Here is a 12,343-nt window from a genome sequence, read left to right on the forward strand (position 1 = left end):
CCTCTTTCATTCTTGCCGTCAGGTGTGCCTTGCCCCATGGCTGTCTCCCGGCAGATTCCCTCCGACGACCGCCAACTACCAATTTATCTAACCTCAATCAGTTCAGCTCAAGCCTCCTTGTGTAGCCTATTCCACATACAAAGATGGTGCATTCAGTGGGGGCTATTATGCATTATAGATTGAGAGGCCCGGTGCCTTTCTCCTCCCAAAGTGCCTGGGGCCTGAGGAACTGTCTCAGATCTTGGATTAGAAGTTCATGTGTGAAAATGTAATGGAAGAGTTTTTAACTCCTTCATGTGTTTGAGGAATCCTCATAGGTTCCCAGCTGCGGCTGCTGCTAAGTCGCTTCAGTCGTGTCCGACTCTGTGCGACCCCATAGACAGCAGCCCACCAGGCTCCCCTGTCCCTGGGATTCTCCAGGCAAGAACACTGGAGTGGGTTGCCATTTCCTTCTCCAATGCATGAAAGGGAAAAGTGAAAGTAAAGTCACTCAGTCATGTCCGACTCTTCTCGACCTCATGGACTGCAGCCTACCAGGCTCCTCTGTCCATGGGATTTTCCAGGCAAGAGTACTGGAGCGGGGTATCATTGCCTTCTCTGATAGGTTCCTAGAGAGACCACATATTCTTAAAACCAGTTTCTTATTCTTATTTCATATTCTTAAAACTGTCATTGCTTGAATTAATTACTAAATTTCCATGGTGTTGGAGAAGACTCTCGAGAGTCCCTTGGACTGCAAGGAGATCAAACCAGGCAATCCTAAAGGAAATCAATTCTGAATATTCATTGGAAAGACTGATGCTGACACTCCAATACTTTGGCCACCTGATGCAAAGAGCTGACTCATTAGAAAAGACCCTGATGCTGGGAGGGATTGGGGGCAGGAGAAGGGGACGACAGAGGACGAGATGGTTGGATGGCATCACTGACTTGATGGACATGAATTTGAACAAGCTCTGGGAGTTGGTGATGGACAGGGAGGCCTGGTGTGCTGCAGTCCATGAGGTCGCAAAGAGTCAGACACGACTGAGTGACTGAACAGCAAGATTTCTGTAACTTGTAACACAGGGTAGTAAATAATCATATGTGACTGTATTGAATGTGTAGTGGAGAATCTCAGACTAGTGTGTGTATAGGGTGGCAGGATCATTCTAATCAGGGAGGTAGGGCTGAGCCAACGTCTGGGACAGCTGAAGAAATGGGAGAGTTGGGGTACCACTGAGGCTTTGGGGTGAGAGATGGTAGCAGAAGCTGAAACCACATAACTCAGATGAGACTTGAACCCACTCTTTTTTAATTAAAATCACACACCTAGTCTCAAGAATTACTGAAGTTCAGGTTTTACGTCTCAGCACAGAAAGAACTCAGTGAGAGACAAAGCAATAGGTAATACACAGATTTATTTAGAGAAATACACATTCCCCAGACAGTATCCGGACAGTTTCAAAAGGCAAGAGCAGCTTGAGGGCATGAGGTCATCTCAGAATGTGAGTGCTGTCATGGAAGAAGCACACTGCACAGAGTGTGGGCCATCTCAGGAGGCAAGAGGCCCCGAAACATGGGATGGTTAGTTTTTACCGACTGGGTAATTTCATAGGCTGGGGATTCCCTGGTGGTTCAGTGGTAAAGAATCTGTCTGCCAGTGCAGGAGATGCAGGTTCGATCCCTAGGTTGGGAAGATTCCCCTGGAAAAGGAAATGGCAACCCACTCCAGTATGCTTGCCTGAGAAATCCCATGGACAGAAAAACCTGGTGGGCTATAGTCCATAGGGCTGCAAAAAGTCTGACAGGACTTAGCAAATAAACAACAACAATTTTGTAGGCTAATGAGTGGGAGGTTTATTTCAACTATCTTGGAAAAGCGGTGGGGATTTCTAGGAATTGGGCCAGTGCCCATTTTTTGGCCTTTTATGGTCATCCTCGGAAGAGTCATGGTGCCTGTGGGTGTGTCATCAGCATGTTAATATATTATAATGAGCCCCCAGGGGCTGCTGGGAGTCAGTTCTTCCACCATCTAGTTGGTTCTAGCCAGTCCTCAAGGGCCCTTCCCTCCTGTTTCAAAGCCAGGCCCAGTCAATGATGACGGGAGGGACAAATCTGTCGAAGTAACTTAGTTTTTTTTTTCCTTTTTTGGCTCTCAGGGTGGTGAGATAGTTCCTTGACCAAGGATTGAACTGGAGCCCTTGGGATTGAAAGCACCAAGCCCTAACCACTGGACCACAGGGAATTTCCTGAAAATTACTTCTAAGGTGCAGAAGGTGGAGGAAAAGTAGTGGGGGCTGGCTTGGCTCCTCACAGCACTGAGCGAGAAGGGAACAGCGGCAGAGACCACAGGCCAAAGGGCCAACGCTGGGAAGACACCCAACACAGAGCCATGTGCTGAGGTTGAAGAGGGAGGAAGATGCTGAGCATGCTGTACAGGCAGCCAGGTGAAGGGGTGAGAGGAGCCCATCTCTCTGCTTTGCCTTCCTTGTGTGGCTAACCCAGTGCCATTTTACCTCAGCCTATAGAAGAGCTTAATTGTACATCCAAGAAATTGGCAGTGAGAGGAAAGGGCAGAGTCTGGCGAGGCCAGACCTCCATTGTGGGGAGGGCAGAGTCTGAGAAGACGCCTCTTTCCTCACTGTCCCTGAAGGTGACCCCAACTCTGCCCTTGCCCGCAGGCCTGTGAGGGTGGAGGGGTGCGGGAACAGTACAGTCAACTCCCCACTCCTGGACTCTCCTGGCCCCCCCCCCCCCCACTTAAGCCAGGGCTTCCTGGAGCAACGAACAGAGCTTGTGCTGTTCATTGTCCTTGTAAATGTTGGCGCCGGCCCTCTGTCCTCACCTCCTGCCTCTCCCTGCCCTGGGGACTGCAGAATTAGCCTGCTCTGGGGATCCCAACCCCCCCGGACCCATCCCCTTGAGCTGAGCAGCCTCACTTCCCCTTCTCTGGTGAACTTGGGGCCCCTGGTGCCTTTTGGGGAAGAGTCACACTTCCTTACCGGGTGGTATAGGGAAGTTTCTCTGACCACACTTCCTGGACTGTGTCCCGTGAGCCCTCTTCAGGCCCAGAACACTTGCCTGTCCCTGATGGTCATCTCCTTGAGCCCCGTGGGCTGTAGGATAAGATTGTCTGGGTTTGAATCTCAGCTCCTGCATTTGCTACAAATCTTGGGCAAATAGCTTAACGCATCGACACCCATATTTCTTAATCTTAGAAAAATCTGAATTTATAGGATTTTTAATCCTTTTGTAAAATAAGGATATGAGTGCTAGTTTGTAGTGAATATTTCGTAAGAAAAACAAAAAAGGTATGGTGCAATGTTCAGTTAGTATTCAGTAAAGGACAACTACTTAATGATCGTTGACTCTTCTGACCTTGATTTTTCTATTATAGCTTAAGTCAGCTCTGTCCCCTCCCATGTCAAACTTCTCGTTGTTGTGCTTTGCAGGGCTTCCTCTTGGATGGACTCCTATCAGTGTCTATGTAGGTCCCACTATGTGTTTCCTGAAACGTGGGTCCATCATTATGAATAACAGGTATTTGTTTACATTGGCCTTCATGTGCATACACGCTAAGTTGCTTCAGTTGTGTCTGACTCTTTGCAACCCTGTGGACTGTAGCCAGCAGGCTTCTGTGTCCATGGGATTCTCTGGGCAAGAATATTGGAGTCGGTTGCCATGCCCTCCTCCCGGGGATCTTCCCAACCCAGGGATTGAACCCACATCTCTTACATCTCCTGCATTGGCAGGCAGGTTCTTTACCACTAGCATCACCTGGGAACCCCACTGAACTTTATCATAGAATGGTGTTTATTGAGAGTTTTAGAGGAGCATTTTAGTACTCTGTGTGGGATAAGACCGAGACTCTGCCTTCCTGGATTTGTCTCTCCAATAGGTAGCTTACTAGAAGTTTCTACATATTAGGGAGCCAGGCACCCAAGTTGTAGAAGCATTTTTTCTCAGCCTCTCACCTGAGGTCTTTGCTCCACCCATGAGCCTTAGTAGCCTCTCCCAGGTCAGCATTTAGGGCCAGCAGTCCCTGCCTAACGGCTGTGTCAGTGTATCTCAGGGGCCAGGCTGCTTGTGTCACTTTTGCAATGTTTTCATTCCAGTTCAACCAGTCACTAGAAACGAGCTTTAGAAAACAGAAAGGTCCCTATGTCTGGCCCAGAGCCTCACCCCCTCTTCTCTTGCCCCTGGGAACCTGGTTTCCGGAAAGTGCTGTCCTGCCACATCGCAACAGGCTGCCCTGTGATTTGTTTCCTTGGTGCCATGGGGGATCATTAACTTCTCTGCAACTACCCACACTTTTCAAACGATGCAACGCTTACGATCACTGGATGTACCTTGGTCCCCTGAAGTGACCTAAGAGGGCTGGAGGGGGTGTCTGTTAGAGACCAGTAGGTGGGGCTTGGAGGCCCCACCCTCTTGGAGCCTCATCTTTCCCTCTCTCTTATTATTTTGGCAGGCTGTAAGAAAGTAATCTTCCTCTCTAGCAGCGGCTTCGTTTCTTTTCTGTTCTGAGAGGAAGCCAAAAAGAGAAGACCTCAAGCGGCCATGAACTCTGCCATCACCAGCTGTGAGCACCCCAACCCCTTGGTGAGTGCTGGTAGAAGAGAGGGGATGATAGAGGTGGGGTGCGTGTTAAGTGTTAGTCTCTCAGTCGTGTCCGACTCTTTGCAGTGTCATGGGCTGTAGCCCGCCAGGCTCTTCTGTCCATGGGATTCTCCAGGCAAGAATACTGGAGCAGGTTGCCATTCCCTTCTCCAGGAGATCTTCCTGACCCAGGGATCAAAACCAGGTCTCCTGCATTGCAGGCAGATTGGTGGGGTAGCCGAAAAGAGGAAAGACCCTGGAGAAAGGTCCCAGTGTGGAGTCCTAATGCAGATTCATGAGGAAGGTGGCTTGTGTTCCAAGTGAGATGTTGAATTTTCACAGCTGTTCTCCTGCTGCCACCATTGCAAGGCAAAGATCCCACCCTCAGTGCTGAACTCCGTGAATGAATTACAAAGGAAGAAGGGAGAGCTGAAAGGCCCTCTGTTTTACTCTGTTGAATCTAAGTGTTTGTTTTCCAGGTTTCTCAGCATTATGATTTCTTTGATCAGAAAGCCTTTCTGAAGCAAAGCAAAGAGAAAGAGGAAAGCAGAGAGAGAGAGAATGAGAGAGGGAGAGAGGCACGGAACTACTGTTTACCAAATGGCTGATATGTCCTAGTATTATGTACTTTATTTTCCTCCTTCAAGCCACTGAGTCATACACCTCTGTTCCCATTTTACATATAAGGAAGCTGAGGCCCAGAGAAGTAAAGGGACAATAACCCATCTGGAGGCCTCTCCAGCTCATCCTTGAGCCCTGCTCCCACCATTCTTTCCTGCCTAGTTTGGCCACCTAAAAACCAGGGCCGGGGGTGGGGGGAGCTGACTGAGTGGGGACCCTCTGCCCACCATAGCCAGACAGAGGCTCTCCCCACCAGGCCCAGCCATGGTATCTGTGCGACAGGTGCCACACATGAGCCTGGGCTGGGCCCTCAGAACTGTCCCCTGGAGCCCGGCTGCCAGACCTTGCCCACTGCTAGTCAGTCTTCTGGTAAAGGGACTGTGGCTGACTCTTCTGGAAAAATTTGACAGGCATCTGAGAGAAATTTCTTCTCCTCTCAGAATTCCTATTGCTAAAAGTAAAAATTTAACTGGGTAAATTTAAAGCTTGCTGCTGCTGCTAAATCACTTCAGTCGTGTCCAACTCTCTGCAACCCCATGGACTTGGCTTTATTTTTTAAATTGTTATTATTTCTTTTGGCCACACCTTGCAGCATGCAGGATCTTAGTTTGCCCACCAGGATTTGGACCCAGGCCCCCTGCAGTGATTCCACACGGTTAAGTGTGGAGTCTTAACTGATTGACTGCCAGGGAAGTCCACATAATTGGCTTTATTTAATGATTCATGAAATGGACAGCATGCCATCATAGAAGGTAGAAGGGAGCTTTGAGGAGCTGTACAAAATGGAGGAGTTTTATAGGCAGAAGGAGGCATGGCAAAGTTATTCTATCAAAGAGTGGATTGTTTCAGGCCAGGTCACTTTCCTGAAAAGCAGGGGTCTACCAGGCAGATCACCTCACTAGTTCTGACCAGATAATTCAAGACGGACTAGTGAAAAGTTACATCCCTGTGAGAAACCAAAACTGCATGCAATTAATTAGGTTAGGCATTAGGTTAGAACTTCCCTGGTGGCTCAGACTGTAAAGCGTCTGCCTACGATGCGGGAGACCCAGTTCAATCCCTGGGTTGGGAAGATCTCCTGGAGAAGGAAATGGCAACTCACTCCAGTATTCTTTCCTGGAAAATCCCATGGACGGAGGAGTTTGATAGGCTACAGTCCATGGGGTCGAAAAGAGTAGGACATGACTGAGCGACTTCACTTTCTTTCACTTTATTAAGTCTTGGTTGGCTGATATGGGCTTAGCATTAGTTACTCCATTTTGGACCTTTAAAAATTTTTTTAAACACTTCTGTCACGATCTCACGGAGAAGGCAATGGCACCCCACTCCAGTACTCTTGCCTGGAAAATCCCATGGACGGAGGAGCCTGGTGGGTTGCCGTCTATGGGGCTGCACAGAGTCGGACACGACTGAGGTGACTTGGCGGCGGCGGTCACCATCTCATAGAAGCAAAAAAAAAACCACAACAACAACAACTTGGGAAATAAGTTGAAGACTCTATTTCTGAAAGCTGTGATTTTTTTCCACATCTTTAGCACACCTGAAGCCAGTAGGTAGGGTCTGGGCACATATCTGTCTTTATTCAGTGAACTGTCTTGTCATTTTCCTCAAAGCCTCGGTCTCAGCACCCAGATTAAAAGGCCACTTTTCTGAGATGTTTTGGTTTTCATGTGCATATTGCTTTGTTAGCAACTTCTAGGGATATAAACATGGGGAAGACAGATTCCCCAGCCATGTTTGGAGAGACCTGGACAATCCCAAAGGCTAGAGTCAGTTGACTGGAAGTGTTAGGAAACAAACCTAGGGGGCAAGTTGGGGAGCGGGAGGCTGTGTTGGGGGTGGATGGAGTCAGAGGGCCAAGGGATTCATTTCCCCCCAGGAATCCTCCTTCCTACTGCTGTTCCCTCTGTGCCAGCCTCCTCCTGCTCTGCTGCTCTGCTCCAGAGAGATGACACGCTGTCCCTGTACACACAGGAATGCACCTGCCAGCAACTGCCCTCAACCAGGAGAGGAGAGTTTCATTCTCCCATTTACAAGGGGACCTGGGACAAGTCATGTAATCTCACTGAGCCTCCATCTCCTCTCTGGAAACTGGGTTGTGAGAATCAAATGAGAGGATGCACTGGAAGCTCTTTGCAAGCTGTAAAGCACTATAAAATGCCACACTTCAACAGAATGCCTCTTTGAGCAAGTGTTTTGGTGAAATTACAGCCCGTGTTTTGAGCTGATAGACTCTTCCAATCAGAAGAACAGCTTGTGGCCTGTCTTCTCATACCAGTGCTGACTCATGCGGAAGCTTCGTTAAGAGTTTATTCTTCCTTCAAAAAGGGGCTTGTAGGCATTCTTCTGCCACTATAAGAGTCATAGACTTAAAAACAAAGTATTTACTTGGCCATGCCAGGTCTTAGTTGCACCATGTGAACTCCTGGTTGAGGCATGTGCCATCTAGTTCCCTGACCAAAGGTTGAACCTGGACCCCCTGCATTGGGAGCTCAGAATCTTAATCACTGGGCCACCAGGGAAGTCTGAGAGTTACAGAATTTTACTGACCAGGGATTCCCCTGGGATAAAGTCACTTCCCCCATCTGGATATGCCCTGAGGTGGGGCTTTTTCCACCTCCATCTGGGAAGCCCCTGCTCTACAATATCTCTGGGATGTCACATTTCTATGTATATCTTTAATATGCTAGTGACTCATCTCTGACACACAGGAATCTTAGCCCACTGTGTACCTGTTTATTTGATTTTTTGCCCCAGCACTTTATGTAAGTGACACAAAGTGCTTTACAGCAAAAGATGTATTTTGATCAGGCTCTGTGCGTTCTACCAGCCATAGCTGACATGCTTCACAGAAGTCACACACTCTTATCAGAGTGAAGAACCAGCTGTTCTCAAGGAAGATAAGTTTTTCTCCACTCTTAAGTACTAATTTTTTTCCATGTTGGGCCTCATACAAGGACAATTTCCCAGAAAAGTGTTGTAAAGCAATTACAGAAGTGGTTTCCATAGCCTCATCAGGTCCAGATTGATATCCAGACAAACTTAGAATATTCAGTCATCAGGCAGAGAACACTCTTTGAGTCACTGACTTTTTTTTTTAAGATTTTTTCTGATGTTGACCGGAGAAGGCAATGGCACCCCACTCCAGTACTTTTGCCTGGAAAATCACATGGATGGAGGAGCCTGGTAGGCTGCAGTCCATGGGGTCCCTAAAGTCAGACACGACTGAGTGACTTCACTTTCACTTTTCACTTTCATGCATTGGAGAAGGAAATGGCAACCCACTCCAGTGTTCTTTCCTGGAGAATCCCATGGACGGAGAAGCCTGGTAGGCTACAGTCCGTGCGGTCGCACAGAGTCGGACACGACTGAAGCAACTTGGCGGCGGCAGAGGATGTTGACCAATTTCAAAGTCTTTATTGAATTTGTTACAATACTTCTTCTCTTTCATGTTTTGCTTTTTTGGCCACTGGGCATGTAGGATCTTAGCTCCCTAACCTGGGATCGAACCCTCACTCCCCTTATTGGAAGGCAATCTTAACCACGGGACCACCAGGGAAGTCCTGAGTCATTCAGTTCAGTTAAATTCAGCGGCTCAGTCCTGTCCGACTCTTTGTGACCCCATGAATCGCAGCACACCAGGCCTCCCTGTCCATCACCAACTCCCAGAGTCCACCCAAACCCATGTCCATTGAGTCGGTGATGCCATCCAACCATCTCATCCTCTGTCGTCCCCTTCTCCTCCTGCCTTCAATCTTTCCCAGCATCAGGGTCTTTTCAAATGAGTCAGCTCTTCGCTTGAGGTGGCCAAAGTATTGGAGTTTCAGCTTCAACATCAGTCCTACCAATGAACACCCAGGACTGATCTCCTTTAGGATGGACTGGTTGGATCTCCTTGCAGTCCAAGGGACTCTCAAGAGTCTTCTCCAACACCACAGTTCAAAAGCATCAATTCTTCGGCACTCAGCTTTCTTTACAGTCTATCTCTCACATCCATACATGACTACTGGAAAAACTGTAGCCTTGACTAGATGGACCTTTGTTGACAAAGTAATATCTCTGCTTTTTAATATGCTGTCTAGGTTGGTCATAACTTTCCTTCCAAGGAGTAAGCGTCTTTTAATTTCATGGTTGCAGTCACCTTCTGCAGTGATTTTGGAGCCCAGAAAAATATAGTCAGCCACTGTTTCCACTGTTTCCCCATCTACGTGCCATGAAGGATGGGACCAGATGCCATGATCTTAGTTTTCTGAATGTTGAGCTTCAAGTCAACTTTTTCACTCTCCTCTTTCACTTGGATTGAGGCTCTTTAGTTCTTCTTTACTTTTTGCCATAAAGAATGAAGAGTCATTCATTGACCCTTAATGGCGGGGGGCGTGGGGGGGGTGGTGGTGGGAGAAGGCCCCAAACTAACATCCCCCCTACTGTCCCCACCAAAACCTCCCCCCACCCCCCGCTGCCCCTTCACCTTTCTGAGAATTCCAAGGGGTCTTGGGAGAAGGTATGAGGTGAGTTTGCCAGAGCTGTACCTGTCCGAGTCGTGTGAGTTCATTCACAGGCGCACATAACAGGAAGCCACATACACTTTTGAGTATTTTTGCAACCCTCCCAGAGTCAGAAGGAGACATGGAGTCTGAGAGAGAGGAAGTGATGTGCTAATGGCTGCCAAGCAGGGCACTGACAGACCACCGCGGCCCCAGTTCAAACTGCGTGCTCTGCTGTTCTGTGTAGCCTACGCAGCGTCAATCAACGAGCCAGCCAATCAACAACCATTCTTTTCCTTCTGCCCCTCCTCTTTTCTTTCGCCGGTTCTTCTGCTGTTGTGCTCAAGGACTGCACCACGCGGTCACTAAAACCTCGCGATAAGTGTTCCAGAGTTCCCTTGGGCACCTCCAGGCTATCTTTGGCTTGGCCTTGACCTGCTTAGGCAAAACCACCCTTCTTTCACATTCAATCTAAGTACCGAAGCTGCATCAGGACAGCCTTCTTTTCAGGAATCCAAATAGGATCAGCATAATGTTTCCAAAGAGTTCTAACCAGCTATGGATTTATTTTAAAAAGTCGATGAGAGAATCTTTTATGGTCATTAATTTATGCATGTGTTCATTTATTAATTTATTTATTTTTCACTCAACAGATTGTGCTGTGAGCACTAACTCTGTGCTAGCGATGGAGTAGAGAAGTTATGGGACTTTATGGGCTTTTGGATGAGGAAACCGTGTTATGGCTGTGAGGCATGCTGGGGCAGTAGTCCGGGAGTGGAGAGAAGTCAGGGAAGGCTTCCTGCAGCAGAATTGGGAGGCATGCTTCCAGGCATTGCTGAATAGATGAGTAGAAGCAAAACTCTTACATTTAAGTTTCAGAAACTAAATAATAGATTCATGGGCAAACGCTGCACCTAGCCCCAGGAACAGGGTGACTCTGCAGGGCTGTGCTGTGGCTGACTCAGTGCACCCACTCTCTGCAAGCCTGACCGCAGCCCCAAGCTCCTCCCGCTGCCTGGACCTTAGCGCTCTGGGAAATTTTCTCCATCGCCAGTGGTGGGGCCCCCGCTTACTGGGAGAGCTGAGATCCGATTTGTGGTCCATCGCATGGAGGAGGAGGACTGGCTTCCTCTGTCTCCACGTGGAGATGGCACATCTATCCCACCCACTCTCCACGTCAGCCAGAATTGTCCTTAGTTGCAGCTTCCCTGGTGGGATCTGAACAACACCCTTAAAATGGCAGGTCTTAACTGGGGGTGATTTTTACCCTGCTGGTGACATTTGGCAATATCTGGAGTCATTTTGGGTCGTCACAACTGAGGGTGAGGGCAGGAGCTTGCCACTGGCATCTAGTGGGTCCAGGCCAAAGATGCTACTAAATATCCTAGGGTGCATGATACACCCCAACCCCTGCCATGAACACACACAACACAAGGAAGAATTATTCTGTCCAAAATGGCAATGGTGCTGAGGTTGAGAAACCCTGTCTTAGAATATGATGTTCCAGTGCTGTTCTGGAAGAGGTAGGGGACAAACACCCAGTTCTTGATCTGGTGGCTTTCTTGTCTCTCTCCACTTCAAAGCAACTGGTGACCCCTTGTCCCTGACTCATCTGCTTCTCCTACTTCTCCAGAGCAGGACCACTGATCCTTAGGGAGAGTAGCCATGGTGTCTGTGCCCACAATTTTGCTCCCATTTCTTTTAAAATCAGAAGGAAAAAAAACAATAATTTTTAGACAAAAGAGAGATTTTTCAGTACATAATAATGTATCTTTATATCAATATAGTCACAAAAAATAGCAGATTTTTTGTATAGGAGAAGCCCATAGCATTGAAGTGATTAGCATTCCCAGGAGTCATAGTGCAGGTTCAGTTCAGAAGTTGTTCTTTGAGGCTGTGTTGAGTAAAGGGTGCTTGACTATGGAGGTTGGTGTTGGTATGGGTACCTTTAACATCCTTTCCAGAACTTTCTCTGTGAGAAGCCCACACTATCTTCAGGGCACCCTGGCTGTGCCACTGTGTGGAACCTGCTATTCTTCTGTGGTCTGACCAGGGCCCAGGACCCTGCTGGGGCTTGTCACCTAATTGCCTGATCTTCATGCTGGTGGCCTTGCCCCATTCTGGCCACACCAAAGACACTGTTTTCCTATTCCTCTCACCTACAGTTGCTCTAATGTCACTCCATCTATAGATGCTCTAATGTCACTGAAGTGTGAGTTAAAAGCCTTTGAAACATAGGGCCAGAAGCTTATCATAATTATAGCAGCTAATACTTATTAGGTAGGTGCACCATGCAGGCGCGACACTGGACTATGTGCTTCATGCTCTGTTTTTTTCCCCCAGGTTTATTAGATGTAATTGACATATAACATTGTGTAAGCTTAAACTGTCCAAGACATTGACCTGATACAATTATATGCTGCAAAATAATTACCACCATAGCAGTTATTAATAGATTCCTAAGTATCACTAATGATCAAGAACTACCTGCCAATGCAGGAACTTAACATATTTGGGTTTGATCCCTGGGCTGGGTAGGTCCCCTGGAGGAGGGCATGGCTACCCACTCTAGTATTCTTGCCTAGAGAATCCCATGGACAGAGAAGCCTGGCAGGCTACGGCCCATGGGGTCTCAAAGAGTCGAACATGACTGAAGT

At 48.0% G+C, this 12,343-nt stretch overlaps 1 protein-coding gene across 4 annotated transcripts in view; it reads left to right on the forward strand.

The window, feature by feature from the left end:
* The first annotated feature begins 4,241 nt into the window (after positions 1-4,241).
* LOC147373749 (solute carrier family 23 member 2-like) overlaps positions 4,242-12,343 on the forward strand; it is a 68,075-nt gene continuing 59,973 nt past the window's right edge. The window contains exon 1 of one of the 4 annotated variants that reach the window (XM_086395480.1): positions 4,242-4,584. In XM_086395480.1, coding sequence (XP_086251606.1) covers positions 4,543-4,584 — 42 coding nt within the window. In that variant the 5' untranslated portion in view covers positions 4,242-4,542. The remainder of the gene's footprint in view (positions 4,585-12,343) is intronic. The other 3 variants (XM_086395479.1, XM_086395482.1, XM_086395481.1) reach the window with 3 other exon arrangements.

The sequence above is a fragment of the Bos grunniens genome, chromosome 4, assembly GCF_055505025.1.
Source record: "Bos grunniens cultivar Pamir isolate PY7600 chromosome 4, Bosgru_T2T1.0, whole genome shotgun sequence".
In the NCBI taxonomy this organism is placed as follows: domain Eukaryota; kingdom Metazoa; phylum Chordata; class Mammalia; order Artiodactyla; family Bovidae; genus Bos; species Bos grunniens.